Source organism: Corvus hawaiiensis, chromosome 31, assembly GCF_020740725.1.
Source record: "Corvus hawaiiensis isolate bCorHaw1 chromosome 31, bCorHaw1.pri.cur, whole genome shotgun sequence".
In the NCBI taxonomy this organism is placed as follows: domain Eukaryota; kingdom Metazoa; phylum Chordata; class Aves; order Passeriformes; family Corvidae; genus Corvus; species Corvus hawaiiensis.
In genome coordinates this window covers 2,037,448-2,061,960 of record NC_063243.1, presented here as the reverse complement: position 1 = coordinate 2,061,960, position 24,513 = coordinate 2,037,448, and the positions used below count along the sequence as shown (strand labels likewise).

At 59.6% G+C, this 24,513-nt stretch overlaps 1 protein-coding gene across 1 annotated transcript; it reads right to left on the bottom strand.

Annotated features, from left to right (window-relative positions):
• Positions 1–11,643: 11,643 nt before the first annotated feature.
• LOC125318739 (serine/threonine-protein kinase pim-1-like) lies at positions 11,644–22,603 on the bottom strand. Its single transcript, XM_048289673.1, has 8 exons — positions 22,541–22,603; positions 16,961–17,101; positions 15,043–15,387; positions 14,875–14,925; positions 14,303–14,669; positions 13,458–13,634; positions 11,970–13,209; positions 11,644–11,682 (listed from the first exon to the last, which is right to left on the bottom strand). The coding sequence occupies exons 1-7, from the start codon at positions 22,601–22,603 to the stop codon at positions 13,103–13,105; spliced, it is 1,251 nt and encodes a 416-aa protein (XP_048145630.1). The 3' UTR covers positions 11,644–11,682; positions 11,970–13,102.
• Positions 22,604–24,513: the final 1,910 nt, after the last annotated feature.

The following is a 24,513-nucleotide window of genomic DNA, read 5'->3' as shown; positions in this document are numbered from 1 at the left end:
GCCCCTCCTCGTGCGGCATCTCCGGGGCTTTTCCTCCTCCTCCATCCGGCCACGCCTTGGGAATGACAAATCCTGGTTTGGGGGGAAAAACAAGGGGTAAGTGCCTTGCGCTGGGGGCTCCTCCTGCCCGAATCTATCACCAGGCATCATGTGTCTGTAAAAACCTCTAAAACACCAAGATTCAGACAAAACCTGCTACAATATATAAACATTCAGCCCCCACAAACAAACCAAAGCACCAACATGGAGACCAAGAAACCTCAGAAACACCAAGATTCACCCACGGGAAAATCATGGATCCCCCTCCCTGATCACCTGCTGGATGGGGGGGGCAACGCTCCTGGGGCTGGGGGGAGGCTGCAGATACAGCGAGTGCTGGAACCTTGCGGTGCCTCCTCTTCCTGCTCCTCCTCCTCCTCCTCTATCCCTACTCTTCCTCACTCTCCTCTTCCTCACACTACTCCTTCTCCTGCTGAATCCCACTTGCTGCTCCCACGTGCATCCTTTCACCATTCTCGTCTCCAGCCCTGCTCCTCCAGCCTTTCTCCTCCTCCCCCCAGGCCCAGCACCCACCCCTGGCTCGCTCTGCCCCCCAGAGCTCTCGCATCCCACAGCACCAGCAGGGATGCAGCTGCGGCAGCTCGGGCTGCGGCAGCGCTGGGCTCTCGGCCGCTCCTGCCCGCACTCGGCCCCCGCCGCAGCCACTTCTGCCAGCACAGCACGGGCCGGCCCGGCCTTGGCGCTCCCCCCCTCCCACCTCCCCAAATTCCCCTCGCGGGGGGCGCCAAGGCCGGGCCACACGGGGGCTCCAGCTGGGGAGCGCCGGGCGCTGCGGCTCTGCCTGGCAACTGCTGACTCACCAGCGCCGCGCCTTCTGATTGGCTGAGCGCTGCCTGAGGGCCGCGCCTGCACCAAGGGGGGACACCCTGCTCCAGGGGGGATGGCCCGAAAACCGGGCACCCCCAGCCAAGGAACAACAGCAACGCCTCCCTACAAACACATGCTCTCAATCTGCTCGGACACAGCCACACCGACTTGGACACAAGCAAGTGACACCACAAACCATCAGCTCCACAAAATGGCACTGATTGACACACACTGCTGCTCAGCCAAGCTCCTGCTCAATTCCTCAACTTCCAGAACAACAACAAAGCCTCAACACAACCATGGACATCGTGTCCTATACAAAAGGGGACAATGTGGAGGCAGTTTGCACATTCTCCCAGAGCTAATTAAGGACATGGACACCCAGTGGGGGTAAAAAGGGAAGTCGAGAAGGGGTCTCAGCAACAGGGGATGGATGGTGTTGGTGTGCTGGGAAAGGATTGGTTGAAGGGAGGGTGCAGGAATATGGTTAAGGCAAAAAGCAGCAGGAGGAATCTATGTGGGAAGAAAGGAAAAGGAAGATGGAAGAGAAAAAAGTGAAGAATGGGATGTTTTTCAGCACCATCTTATCCTCAAAATTTGCCAGCTGATCCAGATCTTCCGTATCCCTGCTTTCCAGGACAGGAAAACAAGGAGTTCAGGATTTCAGGGGGTTTCTCTGTGGGGGGAAGCAGCAGGACAGGGCAGCACGGGCTGGGGGCCTGTGGGGAGCTGCAGGGCCGGGCCGGGGCTGTGGGGCAGCCGGGGCTCAGCGCCGGGCACTGCCTGACCCCAACACCCCCCGGGCAGGGCCGGCACTGGCCCCCGGCCCCCAGGAGGCTGCAGGATGTGGAAGGATCAGGATTTTCTTTCATCGATCTTGTTTGGGTCACTGGAGAACACTCCTCTCCTGCCAGCCAAGAAACCCCATCATGGACACCAGAAGGAAAGCACAAGTTTCAAGGCTTCAAAAGCAGTTTAACTGAGCCTCCTGCCCTGGCCCTCCCAGACAGGGAAAAACCATTTGAATTGCATGGGGATGTTAAACAGGGCCATGCCAAAGGAATTCCTGGGCTCAAATGTTTAACCCAGTGGCCAGAGAGTGGCCTCATTGTCTGCAGAATTGTGCAGCCCCGGCATTAATGGGAACTGAGGCCTGAAAACTGACAGCAGCACAATCTCTGATTGTTCAAGCCTAGCATCAAGTTAAAGCTTTGTTAACCAAAGGAGCCTCTAAATGGATGAGCAGCGCTCGGTTCTTACAGAATGAAACTTGTTGGATGGAACAGGAGGATTCAGAGTTGAGCACAGGGCAAGGGTTGAACCCAGCCTCCTGTTTGAACGGCCCTGGACACGGGGCTGGCAAGAAACCCATGGCTGCAGTCAAGTGACAGAGCTCCAGACCCGGGCTAGGAGAGATTTACCAGACATTCCCTGGCCTGAGGGAGAAAAGGTGTTTAGGGATGGCTCTGCAAGGGCAGCAGAAGGGAAAAGAGTGACAAGACACGCTGCTCTGAAGGAAAGGGAATGAGACAAAGCGCAGCTCAGCGCCCGCATGCTCAGCTCAAAGGGCCGAGCTGGGGGTGCTTGGAAGAGCCTGGCACTGAAATGCCCTGAGCAGGAAGGCTTCAATATCTTCTGCTAACAGCATGGCAGCTCACAGCGGGGCAGAAGCATTTCCGACTGCTTCAGCAATCCCTGCATCAGTTCTTAAGGCATGTTTGGAACAAACAATTCCAAGATATGGATTGTGGAAGCAATAGACTCAGACAGGGGAACTCATTTTACAGGAAAGATCCTTCAGGCCGTTCTGGCTGCTTTAGGAACACAGTGGCACCTCCAAACGCCCCGGCACCCCCAGAGTTCAGGTCGGGTGGAAAGAATGAATGGGGAATTAAAGAAACACCTTCTGAAGCTGCTGAGAGAAACCAAGATGCCACAGCTACGGCTGCTGCCATTGGCTTTGGCAAGAAGAAGAGCCAGACCCAGGGCAGATATTCAATTATCTCCCCTGGAATCGATGTTTCCATTCCTCACCCTGGGAATTCCTGACCTAGTGGGGGGTGGAGACCAGGGATGTGTGTTTCAAGCAGTCTGTGGCCACAATCCTGTCTCTTGTGAAATCTCTTCCACAGGAAGCTCGGCTGGCACAGACCCTGCCTTGGCACTTTGCTGCCCACAACATCCAACCAGGACATCGGGTCCTGCCTGAGGAGCGCAAAGAAGCACCACTGGTGGCCAAGGGCGTGGCCCATTCCAAGTGTCCCCGAGCACAGAAACAGCCGCCAGCACAGCTGAACACGGGGGGACCCCTCACCCTCGCCTCAAGCTCTCTGAAGCCCCGCGGATTTGCACTCCCCGGCTGCAGGAGGACCATGCGAGGCCGCCACTGACCCTGCACAGAAGGGGCCGCAGCAGCAGCCAGGGCTCCACAGCGGGGGAAGCCCCGGGGGCTGCCCACAGATCCTCTGCTGAAATAGTCTGGCTGGGCACCTCCTCTGGCATCTCCAGGCACTGGGGGCCAATCCTCGCTGGCACCGGGCGACCTTCAGAGCTTTCTGTGCCTGCACTCGCCACAGCTGCTGCGCGAGACAGCGGGAGAATTCCACTCTGGCTCTCAGTTACACTCACACTCTGGGCTGGGCGGGATTCGATTGATGGAAAATATACCAAGTTCAGAATTGCTTTAAAATTTTATTTCGCTACTCAGGCTTGCTTTGCCTCTGCCTTGGCGAAAGGAATTTGAAAGTGTTTGTTAAGGGATGTTACACCACTCAGCAGAGATGAGCTTAACATCTCAACAGACTGGGAACAGCCCAAAAGATACCCAAAAGATAACGCCCATCAACAAAACATCAACGCCCATCAGCAAACATCAAGGAACAGCTACCCCAGACACTGCCCCCGGCACAGCTGGAGACCCCTGCTCTGGAAAAGGCTGAGAAGGAAATCAAGGAGTGTGCACCTAATTAACATCAGAGGCCAAGCAATCCGGGGCCAATAGGAAACCAAATACTAAGAACTACCCAACTTGGAACCAATGAACATTAAACCTATGGATTTCTATGGGTTTAGACTGCATAAAGTTGAGGAAAAATCGAGTAAAACTCGTGTGCCATGGAATGATTTTCTCTGCACACCCGGGTTACGTGTCCATGAAATGATTTCTGTTGCACATCCTGGCCAGAATAAAGTAATGCCTTGATCCTCTAATACTAAAAAGGTTGTTGTAGAGTTTTTGTTCTTCCCACAGTTTCAGTGACATGATTGCACCATTAGAATGTTTTTTTCTTAATAATCCTACCTTGATATTGTCAGTTTGGTCTGGGCCAGGGGTGTGAGAGTCAATTTTTAGTCCAAGGAGAAGAACCAAAAATCTTTATTGCTTTGGGGCTTATTTGTATACGTGTGTGTGTGTGGCTGTTAGTGATGGCAGAATTTTGGAATGGGTTTTTCAATGTTCACCTGTAGGTTGCATTTTGCAAAACTGGAAGAGCTTTAAAACTGACCCTTTAACTCATAAACAGTTAATAAAATATTTTAAAAAAAAAGGGGAAAAAAGCCGCTTTTGGGGGGGGGGGGCACTTGTGAGTCACCTGATGGCTGCCCTGGAGGAGGAGCTTCCTTCCAGGCAGCCAGCAGAGGAGCTTTAGAAATGCAAATTAACTCTGCTGCGGGAAGTGTGCACAATGTCCCAGGCTCTCCTTGCCTGCCACAGGAATTGGGCTGATTCCCTCTGCCCCTCACCCCAAGCTCTGCCTCCCTGCACTGACGGAATTTGCATCGCTAAAGGCAGAGCCCACACTGAGCATCTCTGACTCTGCAACAGAAATCCCTGAAGCTGCAAAGGAAAACAGCAAACGGAGAATGTTGGGAGAACTTCACTCAAAAAAGCGGGGGGGAATCATCCCTCTCCCCACTCCAACATCTGCTGGCACTCTCTGTGTTATACAGGGTGGGTTTGACCACTGGGCTGCTTTTGCTGACACAAGGTCAGTGAAATCACTTGGGAATCCAAGGATGTGATGATTTAATCAGAGAAAAGCGGTCAATTGATGCATCCCTGGCATTTCTGGGAGCGCCTAAAAATGGGGAAAAGAACAGAACAAATCCTACAACACCATGGAGCAGCCCCTGGGAACCCAAACAAATTCATACCAGGTGCCAGAGAACCCACGGATCATTTCAATGCATCATTAGATTACAAGCTGTCCTCCAAATCATAACCAAGCACACAGCTCCAGCTCCTGACCTTCTCACCCACCAATCCACTCCCATGAGCAGCGCCACATTTCACCCTGGGATGGCATCAGATTCTCTTTCAGCAGAAGGACCAGCAGGTTGTGGAAAATTAAATGACTCAAAGTGCTCTTGGCAAAGAGATGGCCAAGGAGAAGTGGTGAAACAGAGAACAAAGGAAATAAAACTTCACAGAGCCATGAATATCGGATGTTATACAAAGTGGGGATGCACATTAAGGGGCACATGCAGCAGGCGGATCGGGAAGTCTGTACCTTCCAAGGACCTCAGCCACTGCGGAAAGGGACACGGAGATGCGGCCGGGCAAATCGGCATAAAAAGGAGGCTGCGTCCTCCAACACTTGGACAGACGCCACGGGAAATGCCCCGTGGCCTCTCCCTTTGTCCACGAATAAAGTTACTTTTACACGACTCCTCCGGCTCCTCTGGGGACACAAACCTCTGGCCACGGGAACTTTCCCGCACACTGCCGGCCACGGGGCAGCCACCTCTGTCCTACCCACAGCAGCCGGGACGAGCCAGCGCTGCTCCGGCACCGGCTCCTGCCGAGGCAGCAGCGGGAAGGAGACCGCGGGCAGCCGCTCCCGCAGCGCCCTCACGCCAGGGCGAACACGGCGCCCACACGGCACAACGAACCCGCCACAGCCCCCTGCCGCCCCCTCCGCCCGCAGCCAGCCCCGAGCCCCGCCAGAACCGAGCGCGGCTCCCACCTGCGCTGGGGCCGCCTCCGAGCTCCGCCGCCGCCTCACCGGGCTCCGGCCGCCGCCGCCGCTCCCGGGCCCGCACAGACGCTCCGCCAATGGCGCCTCTGCTGCGCCACGGCCGCCCTGCCGGCGGCTCCGGGCCCGGGCTGCTCCCCGCTCCGACCAATCAGCGCGCCAGAACCACGACTGACGGCAGCGCCGCCCAATCGAAGCGAGGGGCGGGCTCTGCACACGGCCCAGCCCCGCCCCGCGCTCCCAGCGCCCCCCGGGCTGCGTGAGGGGAAAGCCGCAGCTGAGGAGCAGCCCTGGAACGGGCCCGGCCCGAGCCGCCATTCAGCTGAGAAGAGAAACAAAGCTCTCCGCTGCTCCCGGCCCGACCTGCCCAGCCCTGCGTGTCGGGTGCCTCCGGCTCCTTGGGAAGCCCTGCAGCCTCGCTACTGCCGCCCCTAATTCGGAGCATCAGTGCATGGCTTTGATTTCCCCGAGAAAGGGAAAACCGCCCCAAACCCCTTTGGCTGAGTGCACGAGGGGAGAGATTTGTGGCAGAAAACTCCCAAAGTCGTTTATGCCCAGCTTGGGAAGAACAGCCCAAACCAAGCGGATGTCCCGCAAACAGGGAACCCCCACAAGCCCCTCCCAACCCCCGGGGCTGGGCTGGCCCTGCCTGGATGCCGGGAGACACCAAAACCGCTCTGTCCCTGCCCTCTGCTACTGCACAGGGACAGGAAATACAAGGAAAGGCCCAGGAGCTGAGAGAAGGAGCGGGAGAGATCCCACCCCGAGCACCGGCACGGGCACAACAGAGCCAGCCTGGGCCCAGGGAGGGAATTTATTCCCAAGCAAATCCCAGCAGCACAAGGAGAAGGCAAAGAAATCTCTCCAACACCTTCCCCCCACCCAGCGCGGATCACCCGGAACAGGGGTCACCAGGGCTCTGCCCAACGGGGGTCACTGGGGATCATCCAACGCCGATCCTGCTCTTTTGGGGGATGCATATTCCTGAGTACAGCCAGATTGTGAGTCCTCTTTACCTGGTTACCCAGAAGAAGAATGATTTCCTTTGGGGCCCTGAACAGCAACAAGCTTTTGCCCAAATCAAGCAGGAAATCGCTCACGCCGTAGCCCTTGGCCCAGTCAGGACAAGACCAGAGGTGAAGAACGTGCTCTACTCTGCCGCCGGGAGCAATGGTCTGTCCTGGAGCCTCTGGCAGAAGGTGCCTGATGAGACTCGAGGTCGACCACTGGGATTCTGGAGTTGAAGCTACAGAGGTCTGATGCCAACTACACCCCAACAGAGAAGGAAATCTTGGCAGCCTATGAAGGAATCCAAGCTGCCTCAGAGGTAATCGGCACTGAAGCACAACTCCTCCTGGCACCCCGACTACCGGTGCTGGGGTGGATGTTCAAAGCAAAGGTTCCCTCTACCCACCATGCCACCAATGCCACATGGAGCAAATGGATTGCTCTCATCACACAGCGCGCCTGTATCGGAAAACTGAATCGCCCTGGGATTTTGGAAATAATCACAAATTGGCGTGAAGGTGAAAACTTTGGTCTCGCTGATGAAGAGGAACAAGTGACACGTGCTGAAAAAGCTCCACCGTACAGCCAGCTGCCATCAGAAGACACACGCTGCGCTCTTTTCACCGACGGCTCTTGTTGAATCGTAGGGATGAAACGAAAGTGGACAACAGCTGTATGGAGTCCCACATGACGGGTTGCAGAAGCTACTGAAGGAGAAGGTGGATCAAGCCATCTTGCTGAACTCAAAGCTGTTCAACTAGCCCTGGTCATTGCTGAAAGAGAGAAGTGGCCAAAGCTCTACCTCTGCACTGATTCATGGATGGTAGCCAATGCTCTGTGGGGATGGCTGGAAAAGTGGGAAAAAGCGAATTGGCAGCGTAGGGGAAAACCAATCTGGGCTGCTGAGGAGTGGAAAGACATCGCTGCCTGAGTAAGAAAGCTGGTTGTGAAAGTCCCCCATGTAGATGCTCATGTCCCCAAGAGTAGGGCTAATGAGGAACATCGCAACAACAAGCAGGTAGATCAGGCTGCAAAGATAGAAGCGTTGCAGATAGACTTAGATTGGAACCATAATTTTTCCCAGAGCTGGTGGGAGAGGGCCAGTTGTAACCAAAGGAGAAATGCAGGAAATGACTTGGTCGGCCTTGCCTGGAGGAAGGGTAATTTTCTCTAATAATTACTAATCCTTTCCCTTGGCTTTTGACTTTCTTCACAAAGCCATTTGCATCCCAGCTTCAGCACGATGTGAGAAGCCCGGGCTCCCAGAACTGCGTGAAAGATTCCTCCGCAGCAACACTCGGGTGGAAAGGGGAGCGGGGCGCCCGAGCACCCTCTGGGGAAGCCTCCCGCCAGGTGGAATTTGTGCCGTGCCGGGAGAGGAGGAGGGGGGAAGGATGGGCGCTGTGTGGCAGCAGCAGGAAGTCTGGGCCGCAGGACATTCCACCTGCGCCGCTGCCCCGCAATCGGCGGCCGTGTCCCCGGGGCTGCGGCCCTGGCACCGCGTCCGCTGAGCTGCCGACGCTGCGGGAGCTCCCCGGGCTGGGCTCAGGCTCCCGCTGGCACCGGGCAGCAGGCTGTGCTCTCGCTGTGCTCAGCAGCAGCGGAAAATGCCTCTGGACGTGCACATCTCCTGCTGCTGGGAAGAAGCAAGGAAGCGAGTCGAGAAGTTCTGGTTTCTCTTTGTCCTGCTGGATATTTTAATTTCATTCCACGCTCCAGAGGCAATTGCTGTGCTGGCCTCTGTCAGCTGGTTCTATTTCAAGAGCAGCAGCAACAGGACTGTGTTTGAGCGCTGGCAATGGGGCCTGTATGGCTTTCATTCTCCTCGCCTTCGTGCTCGGGGGCTGGTGGGCATTCCAGTGTGTGCTGATCCTTACGCCTGTGACAAAAAGACTGACTTCAGTGCCATGAAAGCACGGTGGGTAGCCCTGACTGAAAGAGGCAATTGCAGTTTGGCTGAAGAACTTCAGGCGGCAGCCAGAAGGGCACAACAGCAGCCGTGATCTCCAACTCACAGGGCAAAGGCAACAGCAGCATCCCGATGGCGCATCACGGTGAGTGAAAGGGTGCGGAAACGCGATCATTTCTTCCTCTGAAGTTTGGTGCAGGGCAGCCCAGGCAGGCTCTGAGGAATCAGGGGTGTTTGTGGGTGACTGCTGTTCTGCTGGAGAGATTCAATTAGAAAAAGAAGGTGTTCTGCCATTGGAGTCTTGACATCAGTGCTTCGTCAGCAAGACCCGGCTGCTCCGTTCTGCGCTGGGTCCAGTGCAGGCAAAGGGCTGAGTGTGTGAAGTGAGTCCTGTTTTTCAGCCGTACAGCTCTGTCCTGTGCCACTCTCTGCTGACATGAAACAGGAGGGAGCAGGCTGACCTCGGCTGGGTGCCAGGTGCCCACTAAGTGGCTCTATCAGTCCCTTTCCCAATGGCCCAGGGCAGAGAATAAGATGGAGAACAACCAGCAGGGTGAGATCAGGCAGTTTTATTACAGAGAAAGAAAAGAGGAAAAGAAAAGGAAAGAAAAGAAAAGGAAAGGAAAGGAAAAGAAAAGAAAAGAAAAGAAAAAAGAAAAGAAAAGGAAAGGAAAGGAAAGGAAAAGAAAAGAAAAGAAAAGAAAAAAGAAAAAAGAAAAGAAAAGAAAAGAAAAGAAAAGAAAAGAAAAGAAAAGAGAAAAAAGAAAAGAGAAAAAGAGAAAAAGAGAAAGAAAGAAGACTCTGCATGTGCGCAGGCTAAGGAAAAAAGCCAAGCTCTATTTGCCATTAGCAGCGATGTTTGGACACTTCCCAGCAAGCTGGGCTTTAGCACACGGAATGGTCTCTCCGGGAGGGAAACGTTGAGGAATCACAAAAGCTCCCCCTGCCCTTCCTCCTCTCTCCCTTTGCTTTATACATCTGAGCTGGAGTCATATGGTTGGAACATCCCCTTGGCTGATTTTGGTCCGCTGGCCTGGCTGTGCCCCTGCCAGGATCCTGCCCACTCCCATCCCCTCTGCTGGGGGAAGGAATGGCAGAGGGACAGCGCTGCTGGGCAGTAGCCAGAACACCGCTCTGTTCTCAGCACCCGTCCAGCTACCAATGCAAAGCACAGCCCTGGAAGGCCCGTGAACTTTCCCTCAGGCAGACGCAACACACGGGACTTGAGCTGCCAGCAGCCCAGGTCACCCTCTGCCAGCCCCGCTCCTTGGACCTTGTGTCCCCACAAGCAGACACCAAGTGTTTCTGCTGCTCCCCCTCCTGCACAAATCCACAGAGAGCTGGGATTTTTCCAAGTCTCGTGTCTCCGTTGTGCCGTATTCCCAAAGAAGCAGCAGCCCCTCCCGATGAACACGGCGAGTTACGCGGATGCTTGTCAGCTCCACTGCCTGCCTAGAAATCTGGGAACTGCTTCTAAATGCTGCTCCCTGCAGCTCTTGGGCACCGACTGACACAGAGCTGGGAAACAAATCCCCTGGCTGCTGGCTGCCAAGGTGAGTTCCGCCAGAGTCAGAGCTCTGTGGGAAATCTCTATCCACGCCTCTCCTTTGAATAGATCCGCAGCCGGGGTGCGCAGGGACGTGTCCTGTATGGAAAGGAAGGAGTGTGCCAGCACCGTGACTGACACTTTCCCTCTCCGTGTGCGTTGCAGAGCCACGGGTACACAGACGTGATGGAAACCCTCGCACAGCCAGAGCCTTCTGTCCCTGCAGAACGGAGCGCGGTGGGTGGGGGCGGTTGGTGGGCAGCGAGTCCCGGACAGCGGGCGAGATCCGGCTCCACAGCTGCCAGGCCCCGCTAAGGCTTAATGCCGCCTCCTCGGCGACAGGAAAGGCCTTCAGCCTCGTCCCTGCCCAGAGGGGCAGCGCTGGCCTGGCTGCACAGCTCCTTTTCCCCACAGGTCACAGGAGATGAGATCACAACGCTTGCAAACACCGACTGCGAGCCACAGCTCTGGGTGCTCACCATGAACCTCAGCTCTGCGAGCGCTGTCTGCCCCAGGCTCCAGGGGATGCAGTGGGAGCCCGGCTGGGCTCTGCCCTGGGACCATCCTCCAGGGACAGCTGCACACAGGGAGCATTTGGTTGCCACAAAGAGCCAGGCCATGGCTGCAGGGAGCTGCTCCAGGTGCGGCCTGCACTGCTGTGTGCTGTGCTCTGGGGCTGCTGCTCCTCACAGACGGGACTGCACTGGGGTGCCAGAGGAGACAGAGAAGCTCCATCTTAAGCCTGACTGGGCTGGGTGGCTGGGCTGGGAAGAGTGGCGAGAGTCAAGGGCATTCACAGAGCCCATCCTGCTCTGTGAATAACGAGGAAAAGGGAGTGGGAACCCAGCAGTGAGCAGAGCTGAGGCCTGGAGAGCAGCTCGGAATGACACCCAAATCTCACCAGACCTCTGAGACATTGCTGTTCTTCAGCCAGCAATGAACACAAAGAGTGAACCTGGGGCTCACTCTTCCTCGTGGCCAGGGGCATCAAGGAAGGCTACAGCGCAATGGGGACTGCGGTGAGCTGGGAACTCACTGGGGGAAAGAGGGAGCACTTGTGGAGCAAAAGGCAGGTGGGGGAGAGAACTGTTCAGAGAAGGGCTGAGCTTCAGCTTGAGCAAGCTGAAAAATGTCATTGGGGGTCTTCCCAGACTGATTTCATTTCAGAAGTTACTGAACAAGTTTGTTATTGGGGGGGTGTCATATTTTCCCCTGCAGGTGCACGCTCTGCAAACTTGAGCTGCACTGCCGAGCTGCTCAAGCACGTCTCTGCTGCAGGTCACAGCGTTTCTTCTTTGGCTTCTCGTGGCCCCGGGGCTGAGCCACAGCAGAGCCCTGGCGGAGCCCAGAGCAGCCTCAGCATCCACAGAGCCGGGCTGCAAGGAGAGAAAGCAGAAAGCGCCCGTCAGCTGAAGGCTCCCGTCCCCCTTGTCCCAGCCGCCCGCGGTGCCCAGGCCGTGCTGGCCGTGCTCAGAGCGCTGCCCAAAGCTGCCCAGCATTGCTGCCTCTGGCAGGAGAGCAGGAGGGCAGGACACGTGCCCAGCCTGCAGCCGGCCGTGGCACAGCCACCTCCTCAGCAGCTGCCCAGAGCGGGATGCTGCTGTGCTCGCTGCCGTCTCCCAAAAGCCCTTATCCCAGCCGTGCCAAGAGGACGGGCACCCACCTCACGCCTCCCGCCGCCAGAAGAAAAGCTGCTCCCAAACGCTGTCCTCAGTCTTCTCCAAGGGCACGTCCCACCCATGCCGCAGCTGCTCCCAAGCACTTCGCCATCCGGACCAGACAGCACCTAGAACGCTTCCTTTGGAAAGACAAACCATAAATCAATGAAAAGAGATTACAGACAAAAAGGGGAAACAAGGAAAAAGGTAAAAAATCTTCTCTCTGCTGGGGCCTTGAGGAAGGCCCAAGCCCGCCATGCGAGGGAAAAACCCACCCACGGGCCAGGGCAGCCCACGCTTTCTGCCTTCCCCCTGCACTGCCCCCAAAAGTCATGCTGAGCCCAAAGCGAACAAGGGCAGTGGAGCAGCCCAAGCCCTTCCTTGCCTGCAGAGCAAAGCAGCCCATGCACAGCTTCTGGTGTCCAACCTCTGCTCCCACCATGGGGCTTTGTTTGTGTCAGGCTGGCTGCCCCAGCCCCAGCACGGGGCACGGTGGGTGCTGGGGGCTGTTGGCAGGGCCAGGAGCAGACTCCCAGTTCAAAACCAGCCCAGCCCATCCCCTCAGCCCTGCCAAAAAGCAGCTTGGCAGCTGACTGAAGAATTGGTTGCATCCGCCCCAGCAAAGGGGGGAACCTTTGCTTCCCGGCCAGGCTGTGCAATGCCCAAATCTGGGAGCATCCCCCTGCGTGTGGACTCATCTGCAAATTCGCCGTGGAGCCTGGCTTTGGAGAAGGTGCCACAATTGAAGTCCATCATCTTCAGCTTGCCAGGTGGAGGAAGAGCTTGTCATCCTTGATGTCACCCTCCATGTCTCCAGCAGCAGCAGCCGCACCTGGCGCAGCTTCTCCAGGGGCTCCTTCTTCCCTGGGGCTGGAGCAGGCTGTCAGTGCTCTGCCCAGGGCCCCGGCTGTCGCTGAAGCAGCACAAGCAAAAGCAGCTGGCATGGGGGCCACCAGTGCTGGGAAGAGCAGCTCAGCTCCAGCAGCAGGGCTGCGCGTGCCCAGCTGAGGAGCCCTGCGCAGCGATTCAGGCAGGACAAAAACTCTGCCTTTCTTTGCTGCTTCTTGCCAAGGCACGTGTGCAGCTGGAACTTACCGGCTCCCTGGGTCAAAGCGTGCGTGTGGCTCTCTCCCTTCTCCTACGGCACGTGAATGTCCTGCATCCAAGGATCACAGGACAGGTCTTCTAATGAGGGCCTTTCCGAGGAGAGCACGGATAAACACCGTTGGATGAGATCCTGGCACTCTGCAGAGAGAAAGCAGAAAGCGCCAGTCAGTTGCAGAAGGCTCCTGTCCGCTTTGCCCCACTCTTGCCATGGCCAGGCCGTGCTGCGTGTGCTCAGGGCTGTGCCTAAACTTTGCCATCAATTCTTTCTTTTGGAGGAGAGCAGGACATTGCCACCTCCTCAGCAGCTGCCAGTGTGGGATGCTCCTGAGCCCGCTGCTGTCTCCCAGCACTGCTATTCCCCCCGTGCTGCAGAGACGAGGATCCACCTGGAGAGAGCCGTCGTGGGAGCGAGAGCCGGCCCCAGGTGCTGTTCCAGCCCCTCCTGAAAGGATGCTCCCCGCAGACCATCTGGTGCAGCACGATGCCCAGGGACCAGACGGTCGCTGCCTTGCCGTAGTACCAGCCGAACTGGATCCATTCTGGGGGCCTGTAGGACGGTGTTCCTATGGAATAGAGATGGAGTTCTTCAGGGGGACGCTGCCTGCTCCCAGAGCCTCGCCCCAGCATCCCTGGGCATGCGGGGGCCGCAGCAGCGGCACGCGGCGTGACCCGCTGCCCTCTCGCCAGCACCGGGGACTTGTGTACAAACTGGGGGTTGGAAAAGAAGCCGCTGGTGTCGCAAGAGGGCAGCAGAAGCCCTGGCAAGGCCCGAGCATTCCATGCAAAGGAAAAACCCACTTGGTGCTGGGGAAAAACCACGCTTTCATCCTCCCTGCCTGCACTGCCCCAGAATCCATTCTTAAGGCAAGGCAAGCACGGGCAGCAGAGCAGCCCGAGCCCTGTCTCGCCTGCACACCAAACGGGCTGGAGCACAGGTTCTGGCCCCCCCTCTCTGCTACCCCCAGCCACGGGTGTTTCTGTGGCGCTGGCTGCCCCAGCCCCAGCGCCAGTCCTGGGCAGAGGGGCTGGCAAAGGCTGCCAGCAGGGCTGGAAGATGGCCCCTCAGCCAGCGCCGCTCAAAAGCAGCAAGGCTGAAGACTCCGGCTGCCATGACCAGCAGCAAAAGGGAGAATCCCCCCTGCCACAGCCGGCTTGGGCCGTGAGATGTTGGGCCGTGAGATGTTGGGCTGTGAGATGCCTCTACCAGGAGCCTCCCCCTGCGTGGGCTCACCTGCAAAGCTGGTGTAGGCTGCGGCTTGCAGGTAGGTGCCACAGCCAAAGTCGATGAGTTTGGCCTGCCCGGTGGCCAGGTCAAGCAGGATGTTCTCCGGTTTGATGTCCCGGTGCAGGACCCCGCAGCTGGTGCAGTGCCGCACGGCCTCCAGCACCTGGCGGAACAGGTGCCGCGCCACCTCCTCGCACAGGAAGCGCCGTGCCCGAATGAAGTGAAGGAGGTCCTGAGACCGCTCCGGGCGCTCCAGCACCATCACCACGTTGCTGGGGAGCTCCAGCCACTCGTGGAGCTGGACGATGCCGGGGAAGCCAGCGGACACCTTGTGCAGCAGCACGATCTCCAGTGGTGCTCGGGTGCCGTCGGGCTGTGGGAGGAGCACGATGCCGTCAGCGGGGCCGATGCCGTGCCGGGGCTCGGCAAGCCCTCAGCCAGCCGGGGACGCTCTGCGCGCTCCGCTGGCCCCACGGCCGCTCTCCCTCGAGGCGTCCTGGCGGCTTCCACCCTGCCGGGCCTCGGCTCATCCCCGCCCGTGGCGCCCCGGCTTCTCCCGCTGCCCCTCGCTCACTCACCAGCCGGCCCCAATGGTGGATGCGGTTCCGTGGCACCCGTTTGATGGCCACCTGCAAGGCAAGGGGAGCAGCGGGCTGAGCTCGCCGCCCGCCGTGCCGAGCCCCGTGCTCCTTCTCCTCCTCTTTTGCCCCCCGCCTCCTGCGCCCGCCGCCGGCCCCGCCACTCACCGGGGCGCCGTCCGAGAGCCGCGTCGCCGCCAAGACGCTGCCGAAGCCGCCGCGCCCCAGCAGCGAACCCAGCCGGTAGCGCTCCTTCAGGCCCTGCTGCGCCTTCCGTGCCGGCGAGACGCGGCCGTCAGCGCTCGGCCCGGGGCCAGGAACGGCCCCCGAGCGCCGCTCAGCCGCCCCGGGCCGGCCATCCCCACATGTTGGCTCTTTTGAAGCGGACACCGGCGGCTCGGGGCCGGCGGCCGCGCTCAAGAGCGGCGGAGTTCGGAGCGGGGAAGACGCTGCGGAGGCGGCGGGAGCGGCCGCGCCGCCTGTGTCCCCGGCGGGCCCCGGGAGGAGCCGAGGCCGGGGCCGGGGTCGGGGTCGGGGTCGGGCCAGCCGGAGCCAGGGGCTGGCGATGGTGCCCAGGAGCCAGGCACTGATGCCCGCCCAGCAGCGCCACAGGCGGGACGGCGAGAGCCGGGCGGAGGCGGGACCGCGGCGGGACGCCTGGGGGCGGGGAGGGGGCAGCCCCGCCCGGGGCCGGGGGCGGGCCGGGGGCATGGCCCGGCCGGGCGTGGGGAGAGGGAGGCCGCGGGAGGCGGGGTTGGGGAACGAAAGGGAGAGCGGGAGAGGGTGCGAGACACCGGGAGAGGGAGAGGAGGAGCAGGAGAAGGGACGCAGAGGGTTCGTGGACTCGCTGCTCTTCTGCTGCTCTTGTGCTGCTGCTGCCGCTGCTGCCGCTGCTGCTGCTGCTGCCGCTGAAGCGCTGGGAGCGTTTGTCCGCGTGTCCGTGTGTCCGGTGCCCGTGTGTCCGTTCCCCCCCGCGCGCCCCACGGCCGAGCCCCGCGCGCCCCGGGGCAGCACGGGCCGCTCCGCTCCGGGGCCGAGGCGGAGTCCCGGAGCATCTCTTCCTCCCGCAGCCACAGCAAACCCGCTCGGCCATTGGGAGCATTTTTGCACCCGTTTCCCTTTGAAGGGCTCCTCTCTACCCCCATTTCCAAGGAGTCTCCCTGGGGTTTTGGCACCTGCAGCGACAGGGCAGCGATTGGCCTTCAAACTTCAAGAAAGACATGGAGGGGCTGGAGCACGTCCAGAGATGGGAATGGAGCTGGGGAAGGGTCTGGAGGACTTCTGAGCGGCAGCTGAGGGATGTGAGGGGGCTGAGCCTGGAGGAAAGGAGGCTCAGGGGGGAGCTGGCTCTCTCCAAGTCCCTGACAGGAGGGGGCAGCCAGGAGGGCTGGGGCTCTGCTCCCAAGGGAAAGGACGAGAGGAAATGGCCTCGGGGGAACCTTTGGGGTGGATGGTGGGGAAATTCTCATCCTCCGTGTCTCGACAAAGGGGGAGGAGAGGAGGGGTGGGGCACGATCTGGGGACACGGGGGTGGTGACGCTGGGCTGGGGACACGGGAAAGGGCACGGGAAGCCAAAGCCCCGCTGAGCGCTGGCGCTGGGCTGGCACGGGGTGAGCCGGCAGCAGGGCCCCACAGCCCTGAGGGACTCGCCCTGACGCCCGGGGAGTATTGATCCTGGTCTCTAAAAAATGAGACTCAATAAAATATCATTAAAAGATGCCTCCTTCTCCTTCTCCTCCTCCCCCACCCCTTCTCCTGCTCCCCCCGGGCCCAGCGCCCACCCTTGGCCCCCCGTTTTCCCAGCGCGGTCGCATCCCGCGGGAGGAGCCGGGATGGAGCCGGGGCAGGTCGGGCTGGGGCAGGGCTGGGCTGTGGGCCCGGCCTGGGAGCCCCCCACGCGCCCCCTCCCCAAATTCCCCTGGCGGGGGGCGCTGGGGGCGAGGGGGGGGCGCAGGTGGGGTCCGGGGAGGACCGGCTCAGGAGCTCTGTGGGCAGAGCAAAGGGGGTGACACCGGGCAGGGGGGCCCTGGGGGAGCACAGAGCGCCGGGGGAGGGGGGACACGACCCCCAGGCCCCTCTCGTCACCTGCTTGCGCAGGTAGAAGCCGAGCCCCAGCGCCAGGAAGACGAAGCCCAACATGAAGTCCCTGATCCCCGTCAGCATCTTGGGGGGCGGGGGTGCAGCTTTGGGGGGTGGGGGGCAGAAGGATCCGGGAAACGGCGGTGGCTGCCGGGAAGGGACCGGAATGGACTGGGACAGAATGGGACAGGAGGATACACTGGGACCAGGATCAGGACTGCGCAGGACCAGATTTGGAGCACCAGGGATTATACTGGGATATATTGGGACCACACTGAGGGCTACTGGGAACATGTTGAGGGCCAATGGGTGCTGCTGGGATATAGTGGGAGTGATTTGCATCATACTGGGAATGACTGGGATTGTACTGGGAGTGACTGGAACCACAGTGGTGATGAAAGGGCGCAATTGGAAAAATGCAGGGGGCAACTGGGATCATCCTGGGAGCGGCTGGCCCATACTGGGGTGATACTGGGATCATACTTGGAGTGACAGGGTCATGTTGGTGTGACTGGCATAGTTCTGGGAGGATCTGGGAGTGACTGGGATCATACTGGGGCTGACAGGAATCAAACCAGACTCATACTGGGAAGTTACTGGGAATCATACTGGGGGTGACTGGACTCATACTGGGATCATGCTTAGAGCAACTGGGACCATGATGGGACAAAAGGCATCATAGAGGGACTGCCTGGGAGTGGCTGGGTTCATACTGGAAGTGACTGGGGCCCTACCTTACTCTACTGGGAGGGACTGAGAGTGAAAGGAACCATACAGGGCATGACTGGGAACAACTGGGACCATGTTGGTGGCAACTGGGATCTTATTGGGAGTGACTGGGAACATGAAAGCTTGAGTGGAGTTTTTATCCCGTGGCATTCCCGGGGAGCAGCGGCAGCTCCGCGCCCCCAGCCCGGGGGGTGGGAGCAGGGGAACCGCTGGCAGCACCTTCGGGGCACAGCCGAGGGCTGGGGGGCTCCTCCCCCACTTCATTTTCTCTGCCCAATTCAAATCATCCCCTCCCATTCAAATCCCCTCCGTTCACATCTTCGCCCCACCATTAAAGTTTCCTTGCCCCAATTCAACTTTTCTCCCCAGTTAAGCCCTGAGGCCCCTCCCCGCCCCCGGCTCCTCCCGGCAGGACCCGGCCGGGACCTTCTGGAAACAGCAGCAGAAAGAGTTCAAAAATTCCTCATTACTTCCATCGATTTCCTTGGTTTCCGGGGCATTTTCCTGCGGCTGCTCCGGGCCATGGCTGAGGGGTCCCCTCGGGCTCCAGCCCCTTTCCAGCCCCTTTTTCCAGCTCTTTTCCTCAGCTGACCCAAAGCTGCGGATTTTGGGGGATGGGAAGAGTCGCTCTGCTCGGGGGTCCCCGCGGTGCCCCAGGGAGGCCCCGAGGCCGCAGCGCGGTTCCCTCCGGCCCCTTGGAGCGTTTGGAATCTCCAACTCTCAGCAGTCGCTGTGCCTGGGATTCAATCTCCCCTGCAGGGTTTTCGCCCAGACCGGCTTTCTTTCCAGAGGGTTTTGTGGTTTCGCTTCGAGCCGGGGCCTGAGGACACCGGAGCGGCCGCGGGTGCCGGGGCAGGAAGGGCTGAGGGACAGCACCGCCCCACAAACCTCCGGGAGGGGGACAAGGGCTGGAGGGGGCAAAGAGAGAATAAACACGAGATTTTAGAAAAAGAAAAAAAACCCAGTAAAATATAGATTATATGTAAAATATAATAAAAGAGAACTCTGAAAAAAGAAAGTAACAACAGAGCTGCTTCTCCTGGGACTTTGGGTTTCTTGTCCAAGCTCCGAGCTGGGTGTGAGCCAGAAACCAGTGGCTGGGAGAGACATTGCTGCTGAAGGGCTTCCTATGGCCAGGACTAAAATGTCGAGTATCAAGGAAGAGCTTGAGATTACAGAAGCGCCAGCGCTCCCGTTGGATTCCCTCGCTGGAAGCTGAAAGCGGAGCTCCGTCTGGGACTCTGCTTTGTAAGGATTGAATGTAAAACTCCAGCGCAATCCCCGTTTCCCTCCCTCCTGTGGCCAGCGGCGCACGGAGAAGGGATGGGAGTTTCGGTGAGTTCGTGCTTCCCCCTGAGGGACAGGAATCCTTGCCGTGTCCAGCGGGGGTCCCTCCCCAGCCGTGCGGTCACTCCCCGGCCCGGCCCTGAGGCGCGGGGCAGTCGCGGGGCAGCCGCGCTCCGGCCCCGTCAGCGGCACCGCCGCTTCGTGCCGGGCAGGAGCGGCAGAAGGAGCCGGGCGGCGGCGGGGGCTGAATCCCGGCAGGAGGAGGAGGAAGAGGAAGAAGAGGAAGAAGGGGAAGAAGGGGCCGGGTCGGCCTGCGGTGTCCGATGGCCGGGGAGCAGCGGGGAGGCCTCGGGGAGCGGCGGCGGGCGGGGCTCTGCTGGAGCCGCCCCGAGGGGTTTGTGCCGCCCCGGGTCCCTGAAGGAGCCGCTCCGCGGGACGGGCGAGCTGGCAACGAAAGGAAATACAGAGAACAGAATGAAATACAATCAAAGAGCCGCACCGAGAGGCGTCTCCCCCGCCCGCGTCTGAAGGAGCTGCACCTTCAGCAGGGCAGGGGGTGAGTAGAATAAAATCCAGAGAGTGGAGTAAAATAGAATAAAAAACTGCACCGGGATGTCCGCGGCGCCCGGTGTCACTGAAGAGCCGCACGGCGGGACGGGCGCTGTCGGGTGTGGCCAGAAGGGCAGCGCCGAGGAGGGAGAGAGGTGTGAATAGAAAAACAAAAAAATAGAGAGAATGGAATAAAATACAGGAAAAGAGCCTCACCCGGGGGATCTCCGCAGCCCCGTGTCACTGAAGAGCTGCACCGAGAGAGCGGCGAGAGGTGACGGTGGTGAAAAAGCCGCACTGGAGGGGCTTGGGTTGGGAGGTGGGAATGGACTAAACTCTAGAGACTAGAATAAAAAAATAACCAAAACCCCGCACCGGGAGTGGCCGCTGCCCGTGACTGAAAGAGCCGCACCGAGGGACCGTCGGGGCAGCACCGGGGGCTTTCGGCCGCCCCGCGTCACCGAAAGAGCCGCAGCCGGGGGCAGTTCTGGGGTCTTCTGGAGCCGCCCCGAGGGCTCTCGGCCGCCCCGCGTCACTGAAGGAGCCGCAGCGAGGGACGGGCGGGGCGCGGCCCGGATCGAGCCCCTCCAGCTGCGCCTCGAGCGGCGACCCCGCGGGACCGCGCCGGGGCCGGGCGGCGGCGGCAGCCGGAGCCGGGAAAGCGGCTTGGAGCGGCGGAGACGAGCGGGGTGTTCCCGAGCAGCTCCGCTCAGCCCTCGGGCACCGGGGCGTTCCGGGGGTTGTTCCCGACCAGCTCCGCTCAGCCCTCGGGCACCGCGCTGGGGTCGCCGCGCACTTTTCACCCCCGGCCGCCCCCACCGGCCGGGCCCCGCGGCTCCCGCTGCCGCCGCCTCAGCCCCGCCGAGCCCAGAAACCACGAAAAATCGCTGGCATGCACTAAAAAAGCTTTTCGTGCGCAGCGATGGGTGCGGGGGGAGTCCTTATGAACTCCCCTCCCCTCAGACCCTCCCGGGCACCGCCGGGCATTAGCGCAGCTCCCGGGGCCGTGTCCCGGCCACACTTGGGTATTAAATCCGACAGATTTGAGGAGCGGGGACAGCCCTAGAAACCAGGGCTTTGCCCCCGGCAGCTTGGAGCGGCACGAGGGGGATAAAGGATCCCCTGCACTCACCGATGCCTCCTGAAGCAGCTCTGCCCCCCTAAGAACGAGGCTGTATTTGGGAGAGGGAGGATGGCTGGGATGGGATCTAGAATGAGACAGACACATGTTGGGATGAAGAGGTTTGAAGGGGTCCCGTCCCTGAGCAGGTTTTGGGGCACCCTCCTGCAAGAGCTCAAGATTTTCAATCGCGGCACCATCTATACGCCTTTCCCAACCCGCTTGCCATAGCAGTCTCTGTGTGGGTTTCAAAAAGATTTCTGCCAGCTTTCTACAGTCAAACGGAGTCATTAAACCACTCGTAAAGATATGGTGCAACAAAGTTTGCACGTCCGGGTTGGTTAATCCATACTGCATCCCAGCTTTTTGTCCTTCTCGGACGAGCTTCCAATTGAGCCCCGCCCACTGGCGTTGGTTCGGATTACCGGGGGCAGCAATTCCCGGGAACGCTTGTGCAATAAATTCACCCTCAATCAAAGCCTCCCGTATGATTCCCTGCCACCGCCGAGCAGGATTGTCGGAAGCAGGGCGGCTTGGGGAGCCGCGGGCAGGACTTTCTTTTTTCCGCTCCGGCCTTTGAGCCGGGGGATCAGTCGTTCTTCGCATTCCCTGGCTCCGCTTCAGCTTTTGCCCCGGTTGGAATTTCCCCGCATCCCCTTCTCGCTCCCGCGGTTTCCCCCCTTCTCTGTTCGCCAAAATGTTTCCTCGGCAGGAGTCACAGGGCGGACGGACCCCCACCGGGGCCACCCCCCCGGGGAGCCGGGCCCGCGATCCCCGCGGCCAACGCCGGCCGAAAACTCGGCACCGCGACACACATTCAGCAGCTGATTCAGGATTCTTTCTCCCCTCCGCCACCAGTGGCGGTTTCTGGTTTTCTCTTTCTTTCTCCTGCCGCTTGTGTTCTCCAAGCGGCTCAATCGCTCTGCCTTTGAACACCCGCCGTTCGCATTGGAATCCCCGCTCTGGCTAAGCCGCGGTGAGGCAGACGGCGATGGGGGCAGCGGGGGACACACACGCCCCCCCAGTGCTAAAGTTAACTCTTCGGGGGACACCACGGGACACCTCCGAGGCAGTTCTGGTGCTTGCGGAGAGGGGAGCTCATCCACTTCCATTTTCTCTGGTTCTGGCGCGGGCTGCGGAGCCTGTAACTCCGTCTCCGCGGGTGCAGAAGGCAGGGACGGTATAACTGGGTCTACTCCCCCAAAGAATTCTCGTGCTTACATCGGAAAGGCAGCAGCGGGACTGCCTGGCTCTAGATGGGCTGCTGCCCCTACCGCAGCTGTTTTTTCTGCTTCTATTTGCCTCAGCGCCATTATTATTAACTTCCATAGCGTACTAAGCCCCTTAGTCTCTTTTAATCCATCGCTTATGGTGTCCCAAAGAGTGATTCCCAGCCTTTCCCACTCAAGAGTGCTGAGAACGCTCCCATGGGTGGCAAAAAATCCTCTCTCCCGACCCCATCTTAACAGTCTTTTCAAGACCTTCGGGTCATGCTTCTCTCAAAGAGAATGTGCTGGAGGACCCTGAACGTGGCCCACTCCTCTTTCGACAGACCCTTCCCCATCCTCCAGCCCCCGGCCTCTCACCTCTTCGGGTGCACCCGCTGCAGCATACGTTTTCCGGAGTTCTTTCCCCAGGAGCTTTCTTCGGCTCCCCCAACTCCAACGGAGCCGTTCTCTGACTCCCCCCTCCACGGTCCAGCCCTGGCAGGCTCCGACCGGGGCCTCCTGCCTTTTCACTCCACAGACCCCCTTCAGAATCCAAAGGGTCCGGTCTGCTTCATTATCGCAGCGTTTATCACATCACGAGGTCACCAGCATGCGGGAGCTCAGGACTTCTGAACAACGAACCAATATGATTCCACAGAAGACATTTTACTGTTTACATTGCACTCTACTTACGCATTTTGCAACTGCTGTGCACGCGATCACGCACTTCTTGATTGGTCCCTCGATTTTGTCCATGCGTTCTGCACGCACTTTTCAGAAAACAGGATTGGTTCTAGTCCAGTGCGGCACAGTCCTTCCTTATCTATTTCTTGCTGCCTTGGTATTCTGCTTCTCAGCTCCTTCTTTCCCAATTGAGCGCTGCTTACATTTCGGTAACCTTGATGCATTCCTGGTGGCTCTGATAAGAATCACTAAAGATGGCTTGGCTGGGGCACACTAACAGGGTTCACATACATTACAACACCCTCCAGTCCTGAGGGATGTGTTACTGGGAGGGGGGACACACCTGGCTCTTGCACTTGGAGTGCGGCCCACAGGGAAGGACATGGGGAACCCATTTTAGGGTAGGTCCTGCTGCTTTCCATCAATTTCAGTGGGGGGTATAAATGGCTCTGGGAGATTTCCCCGGTCATTTTAGGAGGCGGAGGTGACCCCTTTTTTGGGAGGATCCTGATGCTTTCCACCAGTTTGGGGGTTCTAAATGGCTTGTGCTGGACACATTTTCGTGGGTTCTGATGCCGCCCACCCGTGCTCCGCACTGGTCCGGACTGGTGCTCCCAGTGCCACGTGGGGCAGGGCCATGGGGACCCCCCATAGCACAGCGCGGCTGCTTTGGGGCTGGTGACACTTGCCCGGCGCTGGCCATGGGGCGTGTGCTGGCAGCTGGGGCCGTACTGGTGGTACTGGTGGTGCTGGGAGCTCCCGTGTCTGGGGACCAGCAGGACTCGGGTGAATGTGGGCATCTCAGGGGTGTGGTGGGGACGATGGGAAAATATTGAGAGAGGTGGGAAAAAGGGAGGAAGAGAGCAGAAAATGGGAGCTGGAATGCCCAGACCAGGAGTCCAGCCCAGGGGTCTCCGGCCTGACTCCCCCCCAGGAAGCGGCTCCCACAACCCCTCACCCTGTCCCCAAAATCCCTTGGCATCCCCCACCCATCTCTGTATTCCCCCCTCCAAAATCTCCAGGCTCCTGCGGTGAGAACAAAGGGGTCCAAGTCCCCAACTAGTGTGACCACAAGCACCAAACTTTTTTCTCCACACAACAATCTTGCCTCTTTTCCCCTGCCCAGCTTCCCCACAGCAGCTGGGAGCAGCCAAGAGCCCAGCGCTGCCCCAGCCCAACCGGCCCCAGCTCCACCCCTGCTCCTCCCACGGGATGCGATGGGTTTGGGGGGAGGGGGCCAAGGGTGGGCACTGGGCCTGGGGGGAGGAGGAGCAGGGGATGGGATGAAGGAGGAGGAGGAGAAGGGATGGAAGGAGGAGAAGGAGGAAGTGCAGGAGGAGTGGGAGGAAGAAGAGGGATACAGGAGGAGTGGGAGCAGGAACAGGAAGAGGAAGAGGAGGCAGCACGTGCGTCCAGCGCTCCCCGTATCTGCAGCCCCCCGCCCCGGGAGCATCGCCCCCCTGCATTCTGCAGGGAACCGGGGAGGGGAAGCTCACCCCAAATACCTTGTGTGGACCCTGGGAGGGTTTTTTGGGCGGTTTCTGCTGGCAGCTCACAGCAGAGCCCCAGCAGTGGGTGGGGGATGTGGGGTCTCCCCCCATGTGTGGGTTGGTCTCCCTGGGTCAGGCTCTGGTACCACGTGGCAATCGCCCGGTGCCGGTGCAGCGTGAGGGGGACACCAGTTTCGGGGACACCGGTTTTGGGGACACCGGTTTCAGGGACTGCCTGGGAGAGCCAGGTTTGGGGGAAGCCCGAGAGCCACAAAGTGGGAAGAGCGGAGAGGGGCGATCCCGGAGCTGGGGGACCCCTGGCAGCCTGAAGGGAGGGGGAAGATGGAGAGCAGGGGAACCGGGGACCCCCTGGACACCGAAGTGGGGAGCCTGGAAAGGGGGGACCCCTGGGATTCCCCGGACCCCTCGTAGCCCAGAGAAGGTGGGAACCCCGGATATGGGGGAACCTCAAAATACACAGGACCCCCAGAA